General features: G+C 43.4%; 1 protein-coding gene across 26 annotated transcripts in view; it reads left to right on the forward strand.

Annotated features, from left to right (window-relative positions):
- The window catches only part of KANK1 (KN motif and ankyrin repeat domains 1), a 199,107-nt gene that overhangs the window by 165,496 nt on the left and 11,519 nt on the right, over positions 1-22,092 (forward strand). For 11 of the 26 annotated variants that reach the window (XM_023627263.2, XM_023627261.2, XM_070248451.1 and 8 more), the window contains 4 exons: positions 3,588-6,260; positions 19,207-19,404; positions 20,050-20,158; positions 21,331-21,573. In XM_023627263.2, coding sequence (XP_023483031.1) covers positions 3,588-6,260; positions 19,207-19,404; positions 20,050-20,158; positions 21,331-21,573 — 3,223 coding nt within the window. Of the gene's footprint in view, positions 1-1,653; positions 1,998-2,966; positions 3,150-3,587; positions 6,261-19,206; positions 19,405-20,049; positions 20,159-21,330; positions 21,574-22,092 lie in introns of those variants that run through there. The other 15 variants (XM_023627264.2, XM_070248454.1, XM_070248453.1 and 12 more) reach the window with 8 other exon arrangements.

Here is a 22,092-nt window from a genome sequence, read left to right on the forward strand (position 1 = left end):
AAGAATGGGATAACACATACTGAGCAACATCTAGCTGTCTTTGCCATGGCTGTCCCGTTCATCCCCCTCTCAAATGAACTTTCTTGGAGTTTATTTCAATACATTCTTCTAGCTTTCCAAACAGTGACTCCTTGTAATCATATTTTTTCAAAGACAAGTACCTATGTTTTATAAAAATTTATGAAATATGAAGAACAACATAAAAATCACCCATGATTCCACAACCTAAAGATAACCACTGAAACAGCGTCGTGTAAGAAATGTCCCTAACACTAATACAGAGCAAGCAGCTTCAGTCTAGAGTGTTAAGATGTTTCTCAAAGTTCATTGGGTTATACTGTATATTCAGTCTTACACCATCAGTGAACATTTTCAAACACCTTCTTCATTCCCAGCATCTTGTTAATTGATGTGTGTGGTTGGGAGCGGGAGCAATGAAGGAAATTTTTAAATTCTTTGCTTTCAAAAACGTTGGGAAGTCAATCAGTACCCTGTAAGTGCCATCCTTGTGTTAAAGGTATGTAAAGGGACACTTTCTAGAAAGCAGAAGGTAAAAAATAATGACGCTAGATATCTTTATTTAGTTGTAGAATAAAATTTGTACTGTGGGCAATTGTTTGTAAAAATGACACCCTGAGAACACATCTTGCTTTTTTAGTTGCTGGTGAATGAAATTTGGATTACAAGTCCTTCGGGTAGTCTGATTCAAGCAGTATTAGGAAATAATCAAGCTTAACATGGTTAAATTCTAACCTCTCCTGGTTTGTAGATTTAGAAGTCCAAAGTTCATTTGGGGATAATTCAGCATGACCCATGCCTCTGTGAACTTCGGAAACATCTAAAGATGGGCCAGTTAAGTTTCACTGGAAAATGTGATGCGTTTTGTTTGTGTTCTAAATCCTGACGTTAAATCAACACATTAAAAAAACATTTTTGAAGAGAAGTAAGCTTGTGCAACAGGAAAGGTTAATTTTAGTTTATGTGGGAAAAGTAACTATGTTAAGACATGCACAGAAAAACCTAGGAGTTGTACCAAAATATTGGTTGGCACTAGATGCTGAGATGTCAGTGACTTTTTTCCTTTAAGTGGTCTGTACATGACCTTTTTTTTTTTTTTTACAAGCATCAACTACTTTTGTAATTGGAAAAAGGTGATTTCTAAAATAAATTTTTAAGAAACTTTCATCAATGGCAAAGGCTCAGTTGAGATGAACGTTACAGGATAACTTCTTGTTACTGGTTTTGCACCGAGTGCAGAGATGAGCTCCCGCAGCGCTCTGGACCAGCGAGTCCTGCAGGGTCCTTTGACAACCTGCCGAGAACAGTGGGACCAGCTGTGCCTCCAACTTCCTCAGGTGACCGGGAGCCAGGCTGCTGCGTTTCCACCCGAGAACACAGACTCTTTCATGACGAAGTGACTGGTCCAGCAAAGACTGAGCCTCTCTGTGGAGATGTTTAAATTGCTGGCTTTATTTTTACTCCTGGCAACCCTGAAATGAAGAACACACATTTTCGAAAGCTCGCGGTTTCCTGTTTTCATTAAGAAAGCAGGGAATGCCGAACAGCTGAGTGTGCTGGGGGTGGTGTCGCCGAGCCGGAGGGAGACTTCATTGGTGAAGCCTCGGCCTATGGCATGTGCGCGTGCCCCGCTGACTTTCCAGACTGGGGAAGCGCCTTTCCTTATGGGGCGAGGACCGAGGGCGGCCGAGGCAGGGCCGGGGCGCCGCGAGCGCGCTGCTGAGCGGGGCCGCGGGCCGGGCGGGCGCGGAGCGCAGCGCGGAGGGCGGCCGGTAGGTGTGCGGCCAGCGGGCGGGCGAGCGGGGCTCCTCTCGGCGGCTGAATCCCCCGGGCGGCGCGCAGCGGCGGGAAGGCAGGCTGGGAGCCGCGGCCCGATTCAGCCTCGCCGCCTCCCCTTGGTGAGATCTGTCTGCCTCTGGCTGACACCCGAGCCTGCAGTTTCTCTTTGCTTGTGGAATTTCAGACAGCCCTGGAAACAGGTCCGGCTGCATATTTGGAGCGAGCGGTTGTCTGTGTGGCGTTAAAAAGGAAAGGAGGAGAGAAGGAGAGACACGCTCTTGTTCGCGTGAGCACCGGTTTCCAGGCACAGGCCTCTTCATCAGCTCACCCTGCCTTAGGCAAGAAAAGGATGGATGCTGAGCGCCTCTTCCAATAGAATTCTTTTCCACATGTTTTAAAATTGAAATCTAGTGCCTAAATTCTAACAGCTAGAACAGTTTAATAGTGTTTTTAAATCAGGACACGAAGATAGATAACTTTTTTACTTCTCTGGCAGTGTACTTTTCTTTCAGTATTTCGGAGGAAAGAGGGTGAATGGAGGCGAAAGGATTACTCAGAGCATTCACACTATCAGGTGTAAATGTTCAGTGATGTTGGAGCTGGGGAGGGCAGGCACGAAACCCAAAGCTGGAAGTACTTGGACCTTGACAGCTATCTGCTAGGTTTTTATACCCAGGATGGGGGTAGGGGTACAGATGGCTTACATTTTCACTCATTGCTTTTGGGTCCTTTCCGTAGCTCTGAAAATGCAGAGCTTGTTATTATGACTCTAGGAAAACACATTACTTAATCCTACAATTTAAACAAACAAAAATGGCCTTGCTTTTCGATTTGAAATGCACAGCTCAGGTCAGCAGCAAGGTCTGTGTCCTGAAAGGTTCTTGTGTCTCCTTTTCTAAATGTTTAGTTTAGCCAGAAGTAGCGTTTCCCGAATGCCACATGATCCAGTGTTTGGAGTAATTTTCATTCTCCTTTGCATCTGTTTGGCTATATCACAAATGCAAAACAGGGTATTCTTGGGATAATGTGATTTGTCCAAAAGAAGTCAAAGTGGAGAAAACTTTTCCTCTAGTTGGAACAGGGTTTGGTTCTGTTTTTAAATGGAAAAACACAAAGTAGAGTTAAAGTCTGTCCTCTGTGTTCTTGCATCCGTGCTGCTGGAGTTAATCACTCAGTGTCCTCTGTGTCCCAGCTTTCTTAGCAAGGAAGATGTCAGGGCAAATTGTGATCTTGTGGAGGTGGTTAGGCACTGGGGCACACTTGGCCATCATTTAGAAAGGCCGTGAAGTCTGCCGAAAGAGCAGTAGACGGGAGAACTCATGTCTCAGGCTTCCTGGATCTACACTGACTTGGTCCGTTATTCTAAAACTTTTAGCGTTTTGTGCTTCAGATTACACTTTATAAAGTAGGAGTCTTAATGACTGCTGTCCATACTTCTGGGCTCTGTAGACGATAAAAGAAATGATCTATTTGAAAATGCTTTGAAGTCTTTATAATGCATTCTTCTAAAAAATATTTAGTCAGGACTTACTATGTACATAGCTCTTTAAAATCGTTCATTCACTACATTCTCTTAACTTTATGAGTTAAATATGTGTATTTCCATTTTTGCTCTGGGGGAAACTTAAGTTCTGAGAGGTTTATTAACTCGCTCACCCAGCTGTTCAGTTGTAGATCCAGGATCTTAAATCATACCAGCTTGCCACACTGCAATGTACAAAAATATTAGTTTTTACCAGTATGTGTATTAATAGTATTCTAATATTCTCTTCTCTCTCTCTCTCTCTTAGGAAAAGCAGATGATGTTCTGAATGGAGACCATGACAAGGAACATAAAGATCCTTATTTTGTGGAGACCCCCTATGGTTATCAGCTAGACTTAGATTTTCTCAAATACGTGGATGACATACAGAAGGGAAACACCATCAAGAAACTGAACATCCAGAAGAGGCGAAAACCATCTGTGCCATGCCCAGAAACCAGGGCCACACCAGGTCAGCAAGGTATATGGACTTCTACTGAATCCCTCTCATCCTCCAACAGCGATGACAACAAGCAGTGCCCGAACTTCCTCCTAGCCAGAAGCCAGGTTACATCAACTCCAGTCCCAAGGCCACCTGCCCCTCTGGAGACTTCCCCTACTTTTCTTACCATCCCAGAAAGTCGACAGCTGCCACCACCCTCACCACAACTCTCAAAGCACAACCTTCATGTCACCAAGACACTAATGGAGACCCGCAGAAGACTGGAACAGGAGAGAGTCACCATGCAGACGCCGGGTGAGTTCCGAAGGCCCAGGCTGGCCAGTTTTGGAGGCATGGGTTCCACGAGCTCTCTCTCCTCTTTTATGGGTTCTGGAAACCACAATCCTGCCATGCACCAGCTTCAGAATGGATACCAAGGCAATGGGGATTATGGTGGCTATGCCCCAGCTGCTGCCACCACTTCTTCCATGGGGAGCTCTATCCGCCACAGCCCCCTGAGCTCAGGGATTTCCACTCCAGTGACCAACGTGAGCCCCATGCACCTGCAGCACATCCGTGAACAGATGGCCATTGCTCTGAAACGCCTGAAGGAGCTTGAAGAGCAGGTGCGAACCATCCCTGTGCTCCAGGTAAAGATCTCTGTCTTGCAAGAGGAGAAAAGGCAGTTGTCCTCACAGCTGAAAAACCAAAGAGCTGCATGCCAGAACGATGTCTGTGGTGTGAGGAAGAGGTCCTACAGTGCTGGGAATGCCTCCCAGCTGGAGCAGCTCTCCAGGGCCCGGAGAAGTGGCGGGGAATTATATATTGACTATGAGGACGAAGAGATGGAGAGTGTAGAGCAGAGCACACAGAGGATAAAGGAGTTCCGGCAGCTCACGGCAGACATGCAGGCCCTGGAGCAGAAGATCCAGGACAGCAGCTACGAGGCCTCCTCGGAGCTCAGGGAGAACGGGCAGAGCCAGCCTCCAGAGTGCCGGTCTGTGGCTGTGGGCGCTGACGAGCACATGGACAACATTGTCGTGTACCACAGGGGCTCCAGGTCCTGTAAGGATGCTGCTGTGGGGACAGTCACTGAGACCAGGAATTCTGGGGTCAGCGTGACAGAAGCCATGCTTGGAGTCACCACTGAAGCTGACAAAGAAATTGAGCTGCAGCAACAGACGATAGAAGCCTTAAAGGAAAAGATCTACCGCCTGGAAGTACAGCTTAAAGAAACCACCCATGACCGGGAGATGACTAAACTCAAACAAGAGCTGCAGGCTGCTGGATCGAGGAAAAAGGTTGACAAAGCCATGATGGCCCAGCCACTTGTTTACAGCAAGATGGTGGAGGCCGTGGTGCAGACGAGAGACCAAATGGCTGGCAGTCATGTGGACATGGTTGACACGTGTGTCGGGACCTCTGTGCAAACAAATAGCATAGGCATCTCGTGTCAGCCTGACTGTGAGAATAAAGTCGTGGGGCCAGAGCTGCCCATGAATTGGTGGATTGTTAAGGAAAGAGTGGAAATGCGTGATCGATGTACTGGGAGGTCTGTGGAGACGTGTGACAAGAGCGTGGGAGTGGACATCAGTGTGTGCGAAACAGGCAGCAATACAGAGGAGTCTGTGAAAGACCTGACACTCCTCAAGACCAACCTCAGTCTCAAAGAAGTGCGATCCATTGGTTGTGGAGATTGCTCTGTCGATGTGACTGTCTGCTCTCCGAAGGAGTGCACCTCCCGGAGCATGAACACGGAGGACGTTAGCCAGGTGGAAGCTGCCGTCATGGCGGTGCCTCATACCACCAGCCAGCACACCAATACGATTTTGGAACAGGTAAACCAGTTCACCAACACTGAGACAGCCACCCTTACAGAATCCTGTACCAATACCTCCCTCAGCACTTCGGACAAGCAGACCAGCACCCAGACTGTGGAGATGCGGACAGTGGCTATAGGAGAAGGCCGCGTCAAGGACATCAACTCCTCTGCCAAGACACGGTCCATCGGAGTTGGAACAGTGCTCTCAGGCACTTCTGGGTTTGACAGGCCATCAGCTGTGAAGACCAAAGAATTAGGTGTGGGGCAGATAAATATTAATGACAACTACCTAGTTGGTCTCAAAATGAGGACTATAGCTTGTGGGCCTCCCCAGTTGACTGTGGGGCCAACAGCCAGCAGGAGGAGCATAGGTGTTGGGGACGAGCCTGTAGGAGAGTTCGAGGAGAGCCCCCAGCCCCAGGCTCCATCTAGAATGATGACTGGCTTGGATCACTACATCGAGCGTGTCCAGAAGCTGCTGGCAGAACAGCAGACGCTGCTGGCTGAGAACTATAGTGAATTGGCAGAAGCTTTTGGGGAACCTCACTCACAGATTGGCTCCCTCAACTCGCAGCTCATCAGTACCCTATCGTCGATCAATTCTGTCATGAAGTCTGCAAGCACTGAGGAGCTGAGGAACCTTGACTTCCCAAAGACGAGCCTGGGTCGAGTCACAGGTAGGTGGCACTTTAAGGGACCTGGGGATGAGGAAGGGTGGGGACAATGTATTTCCAGGAGAGACAGATTTTTTTTTAACTGCTAGAACCATGGAGAAAGCTTTAGAATGATAATTGGTAGAAGGAAAACCAAGGATCAAGATCCATAAGGAGCTCTGCTAATTCTCATTGTCTCGTAGCTGCGTTGGCCTCTCGCTGTGTACTAAGGCTAGAAGAAAAGCAGCCTAGTGTTGGCTGGCCTCGGGGCTGTCTTCTGGGGCTGCTGGTTTGATTTGATGCTTTATGCTTTGTTTTCCAGTTATTTACTTGCTTACTTTATACAGAAAGACCTGAAAAAAGTCCTACACTGTTTGTAACCACAATTACCAGGATATTATCAATAAAAACACTGGTTAAAATATTCTTAATTAAAATTTTTATGAAAGGAGAGAGATTCCACTAATTCATTTATTCAGCAAATGATTGAATTCTCGCTCTGTTTCAACCACAGGTATAGGCCAAGGTATAGTGCAGTCAACAAAACCAAGCAGAGTCCCTGTCCTCCTGGTGCCTACGTTTTTGTTGGGGATATAGGCAATAAACGATAGACCTAAAGTATGTCAGGGTATGATATGCGCTATGAAGAAAAGAACTCTAGTTATGGGAATAGCGAGTGGTGATGATTGGGGTGGGGACTATTTGAGATGATGGTCCAGGCAGGCCTGTTTGATAAGGGCCCCTCAGCCAGAACTCAGAAGGGAGCCCTTCCCCATGGTTCATTTTGATAGGTTCTTATATTTTCGTCTTCCTCATCCTTGCCCTTATTCACTGGGATTCCTGCCCACTCCTTCTTTTCTCCAAATTGAAGCTAACAATTGAGAAATTACCCCAGAAGATTTTTTGACATGTAATACTTCCCTATGAGCTTCACTAAAAGGACTTCCCCTGTTATCAGTTGCATGTGTCTCTAACAGGTCGTAACTCTTCCGAGGGCTGGGTTCCATTCCTGGCTCTCCAGCCATCACAAACCAGCGTAACGTGGGGACGGGACGTCGCCCTTCTTTACACTTCCTTCATAAAATGGGGATTGAAAGGGCACCATCCTATCAGGTTGTCAATGTGGTCATCGCTGGCATCAGAGCACCCAGGGCAGCCTCTACTGTCATTGCTGCTGGTGCTGGTTGCGTGTGGTTTCTTTTGTTGACGTGCTAAACTGTAGTGTGGGGTTTGGAAGCTTCCACCAACGCACTCTCCACTCTGACCAACTGGTGCGTGCGAAATGAATGTAAATGCTTCAGATGATTTGTACAGTGCGCACAGAATTTAACTTTATGTGAAAATGTGCACTATAGACTTTAATGTAAGTAAGCCATCCCTCCATAGCCTAAAAGGGTGGTGGTTAAAGGAGACCATTGAAATAGATTATTTTTATATCCTCCTAGATTTCCACTTCCAAACCTGAATTAATATTGGTCTTTTAGTAACTGTGCCATGGGACAGATAGTTTATTGTGGAAGAAAAAATGAGCATGACACTGATAGCTGATGCCTTTTAGAATCAAAAGCATTGAAGGTACAGGAAAGTCATTTTAGAGTAAATAGGATTAAAACGATATGTGGACTGAAGCAGTCTTAAGTAATAATATGTCTGTGTCTGCTTCTTTTTAAAAATCATGATGTCAGATGTTGAAGTCAAAACAAAACTCTTCACTCCCCCCAGACACAGATGGTACAGTGGAGCGAGCATCCATCCTAAGAGCATTTTCCTGCCATCCTTCCTTCCTCTCCTCCCCAAACTAAAACCCAAAATAGGGTTTCTATTTCACATTCTTGCCAAAAATATTCAATGTTACAACATTGGAGTGATCTGCCTGACACCCTGAGCCTCGAGACCAGGGAGAAAGTTTTGTCTGGCTGGGATACAGTGGTTTTTTGGTGTCTTGCCAGTCATGCTGACATTCCACACATCGCTGTTTAGATCTGACCCCGCAGATGAACACCCAATTCATCAGCTACAATGCATGAGACCTATAGCGTTTGTCAACCAAAAGTATGAATATTTTAGTGGCGCTTATTTGGTCCTAGTGGCACCTCCCTCTCAGAGCACATGAGAACAACTTGAATGTATTTCTCTAATTCCCATCCCATTTGTATTTTAAACATTTTGCTTTGAAATTCTAATGAAGGAGCAATTTGATTAGGAACTCAACCCAGGGTATTACATTTTTATCTGGTGTTTGTTATATGGGCTGAAAGTCACAGCAGCTTGATGTGGTAAGGTAGAGACCTCAGCTCCTGCAAGCTGTGAAGAGTGAGGGTGTCAGGGGCCAGCCCCGAGGCCGAGTGGTTAAGTTCGCGCGCTCTGCTTCGTCCACCCAGGGTTTCATCAGTTCAGATCCTGGGCTCGGACATGGCACCGCTCATCAAGCCATGCTGAGGCGGCGGCCCACATGCCACAACCAGAAGGACCCACAACTGAAATATACAACTATGTACTGGGGGGCTTTGGGGAGAAAAAGGAAAAATAAAATCTTTAAAAAGAAAAAAAGAGTGAGGCTGTCAGAATGCACTGTGGCTGACTGTGCCCACCGTACAATGTAGAATATTGCTCACACACAATGTTTCGTGTGTTTCTCTACCAAAAGGCTTACTGGAGTATAGAAAGGTATTCATTTCAAACTTTCTTACCCAAATAAAACAATAGGGAATTTGGAGTTGACGTCTCCCTAAAAGAGCATATGAAGGATCACTTACGTGAACCTAGTACGTTAGTTTAAAGGAGTTAAGGTTGGGTCCCTCACCCAGACATTCTGGGGTCAAATTCTTTCTCTGCCACTGGGATGAGTTATCTTTATTTCCTCACAGGCTCGAAATGAAGATTTAGTGACTCAATACGAGCAAAGCATTTGGAGTGGTCTGCAGCACAGAGTATAAATGCTCAGTGAGTGCATGCTGGCATAGCTGTTACTGTTTTTAGCACTTCCAGAAATGGAAATGTAGACACAGAACAAATCGCCAAAAAAAAAAAATTGTACAAATGGTCTCTTGTTTTTAATCCAAATTTTTATCTTCATGATCCTGGCTGACCATCGCCTTTTTCCCCCCAGTTATGATGCCACCCCAGTTAACAATTTTATCAAGATAAAGAAACACATAGATAAGAATAAGAAAACACAAAATGAGTAGAATAGGTTTTCACTTGAGAGTCATTCAGAATTCGTGTCAAAGCTCAAAACAAGCCTAAACTGAGGTAAGTGTATATTAGTGCCCAATCCAGACAATTCTGTTCAGTTTTCCTAAGGTTGAAGATTTCATGGTATCACTTTTTCGTATGCAAAAGAGCATCATTTTTAGCAGCAGCATAATGCCTAACACTCTTGTTCACTTTCTCAAATTATAACTGGAGTATATGCTCGTAACAAATTAACAGTTCAGAAGAGCATAAGTAAAGAGAGCCTGCCTCACACTCATAGGTAACTCCGTGCAGGGTTGGTATGGACAAGTGTGATGTGTGCAGGTCTGTGTTTTAAAGAGAGATTTTTTAAACAAAATTTGATTCTACCTATGTATTTTTCACGTAAAATGTCAGAAACATGTTTCTAGGAGTTAAGAGACAATCTCCTAGTTTAGATGCAGCTAGAATCTGGTGGTAACCAAAGATGTTCTGTAAAGTACGTTTTAATTCCTGGTAGTGTGAATTTCATGTATTTAAGATTTTCTTTCATGGAATTAAAAAGTTAAGAGGAAACAGGTTACTGTGAGAACAGAAAATGTTTAGGAAAAAAGTTTATTCTTGTAAATCAATTGTTTTGGTTTGAGGAGTGGGTTAATATTTATTTTCTTTTTCCCTCTGGAGAAAAGAAACTTCTAGACAAATAACTTAGACTTGCAAACACAGGCTTGTGCCGGAAATGACGTTTTAGTCAACAATAGACCGCATATGTGACAGTGGTCCTATGAGATTAGTACCATATATGGTGCTGGCCCTGTGGCATAGCAGTTAAGTTCAGCACACTCTGCTTTGGCAGCCTGGGTTCATAGGTTCAGATCTTGGGCACGGACCTACACCACTTACCAGCCATGCTGTGGTGGCATCCTACATATAAAGTGGAGGAAGATTGGCACAGATGTTAGCTCAGGGCTAATCTTCCTTAGCAAAAAAAAAAAAAAAAAAGATTAGTACCATATAGCCTAGGTGTGTAGTGGGTTATACCATCTAGGTTTGTGTAAGGACAATCTGTGATGTTTGCACAACAGCAAAATCACCCAACAATGCATTTCTCACGATGTATCCCTGTTGTTAAGCCATGCGTGACTATACTCTAAAAATATATAACCGTCTCCAAGCAAATACAAACAAAACTATCTACAACAGCGGAACTTAACTGCCTACCACATGATTTATAGAAAATTCATGTCTCATACTCAAATCAAAGAACTGCTTTTAAAATCAACTTCTGTATTTGCACTCTTAGTTATCTTGGGTTTGTTAAAAAATTTATGAACTTGAAGTCCTTCCCATAACTGTGGAAGCAATTTTGTAGACAGAGATCTGAGCCAAGGCAAAAGCAGGGAAAGAAAGTCATTACAAAATACCATTTCTAGTTAGTTTTCTCTTAGTTCAAATAGTATACCATTTACTTGTCCTAGTACCTGGTTGTTTTTTTAAATCTCAGTTTTCTTTTAATGAATGCTACAAGAGCATCAAATAATCTAAACAAAATGTTTCTGGAACCGTGCGTGTATAATGGCATGATGCAGAGGAAGCCCTGATGACCTGGAAGTCAGAAGAACTGACTTCTGGTGCTGGTGCCCAGGAACCTACAGTATCACAATGGAGACAGAGTTTGGGCCACCGTGTCCTCTTGTGTCATGAGCAGGTTGGACTAGATTTTTCTTGCGTGGGGCCCTTTTGCCAGAGTTATTCTATGAAAGTAGCTCTTGACCAGGCTGCCCATCAGATTCATCTGGGGATCTTTTTCGCCCCAAATTCCTGGGTTTCCTGCTGCTCCCCACCACCACCACACCCCAACAGGCACACCCAGGCCATGTTACAGGGAAATATTTTTGGAGTAAACAACCTCAGAGGAAGGCTTCTTAATCTGGGGTCCATAGCTTCATGAACAGCCATTTTTGGAATTGTGAAAAAAGTGTGTGATTTTCATCCGATGCTCAAAAGGGATAGCTGACCCTGGGAAAGATTGAAATTACAGGTCTAGGACATCGGTTACAGACCCTGAGAAAAGGCACTGCAGCCCTGAGGACAACCTTTTACGGAGATTAAAAACCTGTCCGCTACCTGTGTGAGCCCTTTAGTTGACACTTGTTGAAAATCTTACTCTTTTAAACTGCTGCTTTATCGTTTTAAGTGGGTATTAGTGAAATGCACATGTACCCTGGGAAGAGATGCGAGCTGAGTTTGACGCTTATACTCTGAGTGAATCCTAAAGTGCGCCGTTCATTTCTGGCTAAAGCATGGAGATTGGTTGTTTTTTGAGAGATGAAATAGCTTTGAGTTCCTGAATGTTCAGTCGTAAACAATGAAGGGAGTTGTTGATGTTGAACAATAGCTACAGCTGTTTATTCTTCCTCCAAGCAGCAAGTCATTCATGTCTCAGTAAAGATGTTTAAAGTCTGCTCTGTCCCGGCTCTATTCAGGTCAATTGATAGCTATGCATTCAATGTCAACTATATGCAAAGCACAGTACTGCAACAAAGATACAGTCACGCATCGCTTAACGATGGCAAAATGTTCTGAGAAATGCGTCGTTAGGTGATTGCATCATTGGGCGAACATCATAAACAAACAAATTTTGCCACGCCGGAATATGTCTCCTTAACATGAGGATTATTTTAGGCTGATTATTTTTTTTTATTTTTTTTTTTTAAAGATTTTATCTTTTCTTTTTCTCCCCAAAGCTCCCCCCCGGTACATAGTTGTGTATTTTTAGTTGTGGGTCCTTCTAGTTGTGGCATGTGGTATGCCACCTCAGCATGGCTTGATGAGCGGTGCCATGTCTGCGCCCAGGATTCGAACTGGCGAAACCCTGGCCTGCCGAGGCGGAGCACATGAACTTGGCCACAGGGGCGGCCCCTAGGCTGATTATTTTTAAGAAACAAAAAACAGAAAGTTTTTCTTGTTACCTCCCCCTTGACTGCTTAAAAGAAGTCAGATAAAAAAAAACCTGTTGCAGGAAGCAAGCTGTCACCTTAGCATAAAATGAACTAGGTGGCAAGGAGGAACCTAGAAAAGCCTGTTTTGTTGGGCTCCCCTCTGTGTTCTTCTATTTCTGTGTGGCCAAACACTTGTTTTCCAACCTTTACTCCTTTTCACCTACCTGTGAACTGCCTTCCTTCCCTTTGAAGTCCCTGACTCTCCCCATCCCCAAAATGTTCTTTTGTCTTTAGCTGAGGATGATATTTAAGGTGAGGGCTTCAGCCATTTTGGCAAGTTACTCGGTTTTCCTGGGTTTCTCCCATGTATATGCGTTATTAAACTTTTGTTTTTGTCCTGTTATTCTGTCTCATGTCAATTTAATTCTTAGACCAGACAGAAGAACCTAAAAGGGTAGAGGAGAATTTCTTCCTTCCATACAGTATTTACACAAACCTAGATGGTATAGCCTACTACACACCTAGGCTTTATGATACTAATCTTATGGGACTTCTGTCATATATGCACTTCATCGTTTATCGAAATGTCATTATGCAGCACATGACTGTAAAGTGGTCTACACGTTAAAGAACTTGCAATCCAACTGGGAAGCCAAGACAGGGATACCAGAAATCTGTGTGATAACCTATGGTGGTATATGTTAGCCACCAGATAACATGCAAATAGAAAGTGCTCAAAGAGTTTAACTGCAACCAAGCCCTCTGAGGTCTAGGGAGGCGAGGAGGACCTTAGCTATATCTGGAAGAACACCAAGTACATCTATTCAACCCAACTTCAGTTAAAGCAGCCTCTTAGTGTGTGTTTTCTGGGTCAAGTCTTAGGATGGTGTGTAATTAAATGGGGGTGGGGTCATGGTAAGGAAGAACCTAATTCTTAATCCACTCTAACATTTTAATTTCTGAGTACCCACTTTTAGATACTTTCATGACAGCTGTCCAATATGTTCTCAGGAAAATATTAAATGGCCCTGGAAATTATTAAACTGTAACTCTGAACATTTAAGTTTTTTATCTCCAGTTTCTGTTGGTGGCCACACGCATTGGCATCCAGGCAGAGTTCTGAGAGGTGAGCCTAGAAACAGAAAGCGATTGTCCTTTCTCCTCCATCAAAGCTACTTACTTTCCCCCAAAAGTGCTATGTACCAAAAAAGAAAGTGATCCCTCATGAATAATCTCTCCTGTCTATTCCCCAAACCAACATGTGGGCTGAAAAGAGTGAATTCCTGCTCAAGCCCTTTGCTTTATGGAAAAACTAGAAGTATTATTTCAGATCCCTTTGAATTTTTAGTTATACTTTGGGAAAATATCTAAATGATTGAATGGCCTCCATAATGATTCAGAAATTTCAGTTCTGCCTCTTCTTCACAGGTTAGCTAGATGTTCTTTAAAAATCAAATCAGAATGTCTAGCTGAAAATGTGGCTCAATAACGTGGTTAATTAGCTGGCCACACTTCACAGTTGTGTTTTCAGAAAGCACTTGGCGTTATAAATAAAAATATGAGTTAGCATGCCAGAACAGTTGGAGAACAGTGAACAGAGCAACTTTTTTTTTACTTTAAAGATTGGCACTTGAGCTAACAACTGTTGCCGATCTTTTTTTTTTTTTTTTCTGCTTTTTCTCCCCTAATCCCCCCAGTACATAGTTGTATGTTTTAGTTGTGGGTCCTTCTAGTTGTGGCATGTGGGACGCCACCTCAGCGTGGCCTGATGAGCAGTACCATGTCCGCACCCAGGATCCAAACTGGTGAAACCCTGGGCCGCCAAAGCGGAGCATGCGAACTTAACCACTCAGCCACGGGGCCTGGCCCCCAGAGCAACTTCTTAAATCCGTTTTAATATATTTTTAAATATCAACTTTCTAACCAAGTTAGAAACACATTGCTATATACCAACAACTAATACCCATTCTGTGAATAAATGGCGCAGAGGAAACTAGAGAAAGTGATCTCTTTAAAACTCCACCAGCTCTCTTTTTCATTGCGTTATTTTTCTTATCAAATAGTTTGCTTTTAACATTTCTGCAGAACATAAAACAAGTTTTCATTTTAAGTTACTTATTTTTCATTATAGTTTGCCTTAGCTACTGTCATTATCCATATATTAATCACTAGGTGTACTTCAGAGTTCATGCTTCGAGGCTGCTTTTATTATCCAGAACACTGAGCTTTCTGTCACTTTTAGTCATCACAGATCTGCTCAGCTTGTAAAAGGAGGCCCATGCTTTGTTGGCATTTATGGCCGTTGTAAGTTTGAGTTAATGACTGAAGACTTTGCACAGTTGCCCACTCCGTTCACCAGCTCCCCAGTGGTGCCTGTGGAAACCGTTGCCCCCTGGTAGGAGTTTGGAGCGCCTAGGTCAGAGTGCCAGCATTTGGAAGGTGCTTTGCAGTCACTCCTGTTCTTTTTTGCCCATCTAGTTTGGGGAGCATTTGCTGTAGGTCATGGACTTCCACCGTTAGTGGTCTGGGGCTGTTAACTAAACCGCCAGTAATTCCTAAGAATTCACGTGGCCCAAGTTGATGAATGGAAACCAGGGGGAAGTGTAACCTCTTATTTCCAGCAGTCAGGTTTTCTGTTGGTTGACTTACTTGCGTGGTTCTCAAGCCTGGCTGCACAGCAGAACCACTTGTGGAGCTTTTTAAAACTATGCTGCTACGTGGGCCCACCTGCAGAGGCTTTACTGCCTCTTTATTTTTAAAAGCCCCTTCCCCACCGCGGGGATTCTGAAGGGCAGCCAGGGTGGAGACCATTGGGTTTTGTCGGCCCCTTTATTTTTGGCGTTCTGGGCTGCACCTTTCCTGTGTTTTACTGGAACACAGGAAAACTTGTCCGAGTCTTATGCTGGGGCACGTGTCATCTTATGTGTGCCCTGTAACTAGATGGGTCCTTATCAAGGTCAGACAATTGTTTCTGGGCCATTCAAGAGCAGCCAGAGTTTCAATACCATCTGAAAAACATTTTCTGGCAATAAAGGTGACAAATTCCCTCTGATTTCAGCGAATGAACTAGTTTGGCATCTAATGGTCTTTGCCTTGCTAGTTAGCCTCAATAGAATCCCCGTGACTTTCAGTTGAATTACATAGGCACTTACTAAAGGCTTTCTACTGTCCGCCATTGTTCTAAGCACTGAAGAGGACACCAAATAAGAACATAGCATGGAGGGACTCAAGGACCTCACATTCTCACCAAGACCACACACGTGAAGCCAAGGAAACAGGGCAGGGTATATTTTGGTCTGCACAGTAAGTGCTGCCCGACAATGAGGGGAAAAAGAGATCTCTGTGGAATAGTATCATAGGAAAAACACTGGAGAGGAAATAGATTTGAGGCTGAGCCTTAGAAAGAGTATGGTTAGAATTCAACTGGTGAAGGAGGCTGAAATTCCAGGCCTGTACAACAATTTAAATCTAGCCCAGGGGTAGGAGTAATTGTCACGTGGCCACTCTGAAGGACCACTGGAGGGGTTGGACCTTGATTGGAAAAGCTCTGGTTTACAAAACTAAGCCCTGGTGAAGAGAAATGGTTGCCTCTGGCTGTAGGCATGGGGAGCTCCCCAACTGATTCTTTCACAAATCCACCTGTCTTCTCCACACACACACACACGCACACACTCTCTCTCTCACAGTCACACTCACACACACACACTCACACTCACACTCTCCCTCTCTCCCTCCCTCCCTCCCTCCCTCTCTCACCCCTCCCTCCCTCCCTCCCTCCCTCTCTCTCTCTCTCTCACCCACCCCTCCCTCCCTCCCTCCCTCCCTCTCTCTCTCTCTCTCTCTCTCCCTCTCTCTCTCTCCCCCCCCCCCCTCTCATTCTCTCTGTGTTCAGGAGAGAGAGATGCATATTGGAGAGCTGAATGCACAGCCCTCCAATAGTACTTTGAACATTTTGCTTCCTTCTGCCTTTTATTAGAATGCCATTGTTTTAAACCAGTAGTTTCCAAAGTGGGCCACCTGCATCAGAGTCTCTTGTGGGTGGGTCAGTGGGAGATGTCAGAAATGCCCATCACTGGGCCCCTGTCCCAGATCCACAGAATGAGTTTCTGGCCCCACGTGCCTGGGAATCTGCATTTTAACAAATACCCTAGATGATTCTTATGAACAATGGAGTTTGAAGGGAACAGTGTTAGAGTCTATCATAGTGCTTTTTCTTCTGATTGCTTCAAAATACAATCAGTACTTAAATTTCTTCTAAGGATCTAAGGGATTTCAAAGCTTTACTTTTAAAGAGAGAAAGTTGTGATAAGATTCTTATCACATGACATTATTGTAGGTAGTCTTAAATTTTTATTTATATTAGTAACTTATGTTTATAATGCATAAATTAGGAAATAATAGAGACAGAAGAAAAAAATTATAACAACATATAATTCTTTAGCCTTAGAAAAAGCAGTGTTAAGCAGTTTTATTGTATATCCTTCCAGAGTTTTTCTAATATGTATACATATAAATATAATTATTTGCCAAAATAGGTTTATTCTCTCTGTACTATTTTATAACCTGTTTTTAAAACTCAGTAACACATCATAACACATCTTTCTATGTTAATGAATATCCACCTATATTAACATTTTTAATGGATGCATAGAATTCCTTTGTATAAATGTACCAGAACTTATTTCACCAGTTTTTTTTTTATTGAGTTAATGATAGGTTACAATCTTGTGTGATTTCAGTTGTACATTAATGTTTGTCATTCGTGTTGTAGGTGCACCCCTTCACCCTTTGTGCCCACCCCCCACCCCACCTTTCCCCTGGTAGCCACTAATCTGTTCTCTTTGTCCACATTTTTAAATTCCTCATATGAGTGGAGTCATACCGAGATTATCCTTCTCTAACTGGCTTATTTCACTTAACATAATTCCCTCAAGGTCCATCCATGTTGTTGCAAATGGGGTGATTTTGTTCTGTTTTGCAGCTGAGTAGTATTCCATTGTATATATATACCACAACTTCTTTATCCATTCATCTGTTGATGGGCACTTAGGTTGCTTCCATGTCTTGGCTATTGTAAATAATGCTGCAATGAACATTGGGGTGCATAGGACTTTTGGAATTGCTGACTTCAAGCTTTTTGGATAGATACCCAGTAGTGGAATGGCTGGATCGTATGGTAGTTCTATTTTTAATTTTTTGAGGAATCTCCATACTGTTTTCCATGGTGGCTGCACCAGTTTGCATTCCCACCAGCAGTGTATGAGTTCACCGGTTTCTTATCGGCGGGTTGTGATAACTGCCTCTTCTTACTGTTTTACACATGGAAACAATGAACATCCTTCTATATGTTTTGTGTGTGTGTGTGTGTGTGAGGAAGATTGGCCCTGAGCTAACATCTGTGTCAATCTTCCTCTATTTTGTATGTGGGACGCTGCCACAGCATGGCTTGATGAGTGGTGTGTAGGTCCGTGCCCGGGGTAGAAACCTGTCAACCCTGGGCTGCTGAAGCGGAGCGTGAGAACTTAACCACTACACTGCTGGGCCCCTCTATATCTTTTTGTACATCCTTATAAAATTTCTAGCAATCAAATTGCTAAGTCAAAGAATTTTTTTATTTTTTAAAAAGTGATTTTGAACACAGTATTCATAATAGAAAAAAATGGGAAAAACAGGGAAAAGTAAAATCACCATAGCTTCCAGATAACTTTTCTATGTAAATATATGTATATTAATGTGTTTTAATCAGTTCATATTGTACATGGAATTTTATTATCTGCTTTTCTCATTTAACCATCTATTCTAAACATATTACATGTCAGCCACATTGAAAATTCTATGATAGACCTAAATACATTAATTATGTAATATTACTTAAGCCAATTGTTCTGCTTCGGTCAGTGAACAAATATTAAGTATGTAACATATGTACAAGCAATCTAGTAGATGTAGTGAGAGAAACAAAGTTGATCAGAAGTGTTTGGTGCCCTCAAAACGTTTACAGGCTAGCAGGGAGTCAAAGACAGTCATACGAATCATCTAGTCCTTGTGTTAGAGATCCTGTAAGAGGGTCTGAAAGATGGGCCCTGAGAGTTCGAGACAGGGGAGATATTTGGAGTTAGGGAGATCAGGGAAGGCTGTGAGGGGAGGTGATGGGAGAGTTTGACCGTGTGAAGGTGGGAGGAGGAAGCATTCCAATGGAAGAAGAGCATACGCTGAGGTGTGCTGACAGGAAAATGAGACCCTCACTCTACCTCGGGAGTAGTTCCATCTGCTGGGATGCAGTCCCCGTCCCAAAAAAAGGACCACAGGCGTAGTGGGAAATAAAGTTGGAGAGCTAAGAAGTTGGTGCCAGGTTATGGGTGGTCTAGAATATCTGGCTAAGCAGTGTGGACCACATTTCCTGAGCGGTGGGGAGCTTTGTAGGTTTGCTCAGATGTTGCTTTAGCTGGAGTGATGATGGGATTTGAGCTGAGTGGGAGTATTACTCTGTTGCTCTTGTAGCAGTGTGCAAGAGGACGGAGGATGACGGAAGCAGGACTGTCAGGATGCTACGCCAGTGGCCCAGTCAAGGCTAGATGGTGGCAGCCAGAACAGAGAGAAAAGAAGAGGCACTGTGGAGTTAGGATGACAAGTGTTGGCAGATCCAGATGTGGCAATAAAAAGGATTGAGTCCAGAGGCCTTGGGGGTTTGAGTTTGGGTGGCTTGGATAGTCATACCATTTATGCAAAAAGAAAACAGGGAAAGCACTTGAGAAGATGATGGGTTGCAAGAATCTTTTTTTTTTTTTAACCATTTAGCCCATCCTGTTTGATGTTAGCATCACAAACTTCTACACCCTTCTCCCTCCTGACAGGAAATAATTTGGAATACACCTGTAAGTGTGGAAGCCTTCAGTCAGGAGGACTGTTGAACACACAGACATCCCAGCATGAGCGAGAGGTGGGGACCGCAGACGAGAGGCCCATTGGCAGCCAGGATGCCTTCCTCGCTCAGGAAGGCACGCTGTCTCCAGTGAACCTGACAGACGACCAGATCGCCTCCGGCCTCTACGGTAACGCTTCTCACTCACAGTCCTTCTCAGCATCAGGCTTCTGGGGCCAGCCTTACCACATGCCAGTCTAATGTCGGTGTGCCTTATAAACTGACCTGGAAGGACTAGTATCCACTTGTTAGGAAGGTAGGCCTAGAATGTCCTTAAGATTGCTGAAGAAAGAGCCATGCAGTCCCCTTCAGAAAACTCATCCAATTTTGTGAATTATGAAATATTTTAAATAGCATTTCGCTCTTTTCACAGTCTGGCAGGCATAAATTTTTTCCAGGTTATCTCAACTGCAGAAAAAGAATAATAACCCCTATTTTAGTGCCTAAATGGTTTTTGAGGATCAAATGAGACACGACATCACTTTCTAAACAACAAAGCCAGATACAGATGCTGATTGTCACTGCTTTTGTTATGTCTGGAAGTACTAATGGAGATTTTTTCCACTTAGCGTTATGAATGGAACTTTGAATTATTTTCTTTGCATGCACACAATTTTCCAATGGATTTTGTGCAAGTTTCTCATTTATACATGCCAAGATCTATATTTACATGAATGAGGGGAAAAAATGTACATGAAGAAAGATTACCTATTCACTTAACTTGTAAGGGTATGAATTATATTAATTTTTATCACCTTGATTCACTTTTTCACAGTATGTACAAATAATGAAAGTACACTGAAGTCCATCATGAAGAAGAAAGATGGTAACAAAGATTCAAACGGAGCCAAAAAGAATCTTCAATTTGTTGGCATTAATGGAGGGTAAGGAAAGATGGTGGTACTAGCGTTTATACATGGTCTGTCTGTCTCCTGTGCCTCCTGCCTACTCAAGTTGTATTTAAAGGTGCCTAGTCTGGGATGCTGCCACATCTTGGTGATGGAAGATTCCCTCCTCAGGGCTTCTCTTCTCTCCTCTTCTTGCTGTCTTTAAGGATATGTCACTCTTGAAAGGATACCTGATGAAGCTGAGTGATTTACGTCTTCACACCTCTGATCTGAAAAAAAAAAATAGTCTTCAACAAAAGCAGCAGGTTTCTTGCACTGTTGGACAACTTGTGCTTACCTGTATCAGAACTCAGAAACCCCCAGAAAGAGACTGAGCATCACGCCATGGGCCAGTGAGAGTCAGCCACTCCTTCAAAAAGGGTTGTTTTGCTCAGCTCTCCATGTTTACAAACAAAATTATAGAGTCTTTCACCCGAAGACTACCCTAGCCGTGTCATCGGTGCTTTGCTTTCTAAATAGAATGTTTATGAGTCATTTAGTCCTTCTCTTCTAACTGGCCCGCATAAATAGTTAAGCCTGTTTGTCCTCCTACAATTGAACCAAAGCAATTAATGTGTTAATTGATACATGGCCTGGACAAGAATGCAATAGTGCCAAGTTAGTTGAAATGATATTTATAGTAAAGTGTACCACCAACATTTAACTTGAGGGTGCCTATTTTCCAAATCTTTAAAAGCTTATTAGGTGATGTGGCCCAGGTTTTGGACGTGTACCTGAGGAGCTGGTGGTTACGTACATAATCTGTGCACCTTGACGCTGGGAGAATTAATAAAGCAAAATAGGAGTGAAAGGGGAAGGAGAAAAGGAAGGGAAAAATGAACAGCTGCAGACCTGGTTTCCATAAAATAAGTTTCCTTTGATTTATACTAAGCCAGAGGTGCTATATATGTATATATCATTTTTTTCCTACAAATAGTGTATGATACTAGTTGGCAACCCAGGTTATCCCTTTTAAGTCAGAACTCATTCAAAACCACCAGGCTTACTAGGCTTTTTTAAATAGACTTGACTTTGAACTTCTAAGTGCAGGATCTAAAACCACTGGCGAAATTTCTGGAATCAGGTAGCAGCTTCCCTTCATAGAAATTTCTGTCACTGGGTCTCTATGGGCACCCCTTGCATCTCCTGAACTCCCAATTGCCACCTAGGTATGAAACAACTTCAAGTGATGATTCCAGCTCAGATGAAAGCTCTTCTTCCGAGTCAGATGACGAGTGTGATGCCATTGAGTACCCTCCTGAGGAAGAGGAGGAGGAAGAGGAGGATGAAGACACTCGGGGAATGGCGGAAGGGCACCATGCAGTTAATGTTGAAGGTTTCAAGTCCACCAGGGTGGAAGATGAAATGCAGGTTCAAGAATGTGAACCTGAGAAGGTGGAAATCAGAGAGAGGTGTGGTACACTCCCTTCCCCTCCCCTCTCCCTTCCCACAGTTAACGTGCTTTGGCAATAGAATTGGCCAGTTAGGAGATTTTGCAGTTGAGTCTAATTGTTTGGTCTTTCCCGTCTCCAAAGGAAAGCTGAGCTTTATCTGTTCCTCAGAGGTACGTCCATCTTGCCGTGATACTAATAAATGCAAGTGCAGAAGGTGATAACTCCTAGATCTCTTATGGTAGCAAAGAGAATGGCTTGATAGCTAGTCACCTTTGATTTTTTTAAGTTTATTTGCTATCTAATTTTATATGTGGAGCCACCATCCACAGAACTACTGAGTACCACTAAAGTTTCCACTGTTTGAACATCCACCTTATATTTAAAGACATATTGGAATTTTTTTGTGACTAGTGCATTTCTTTTAAGGTTTCAGATTTTATCCGTAGCCATTTATCCTGATATGGGTGTCAGTACTGTTATTACAGGATCATTGTGTGTGAGAGGAACAGTCTTTTGGCCTCAACCCAAAATTCCATT

Source organism: Equus caballus, chromosome 23 (assembly GCF_041296265.1).
Source record: "Equus caballus isolate H_3958 breed thoroughbred chromosome 23, TB-T2T, whole genome shotgun sequence".
In the NCBI taxonomy this organism is placed as follows: domain Eukaryota; kingdom Metazoa; phylum Chordata; class Mammalia; order Perissodactyla; family Equidae; genus Equus; species Equus caballus.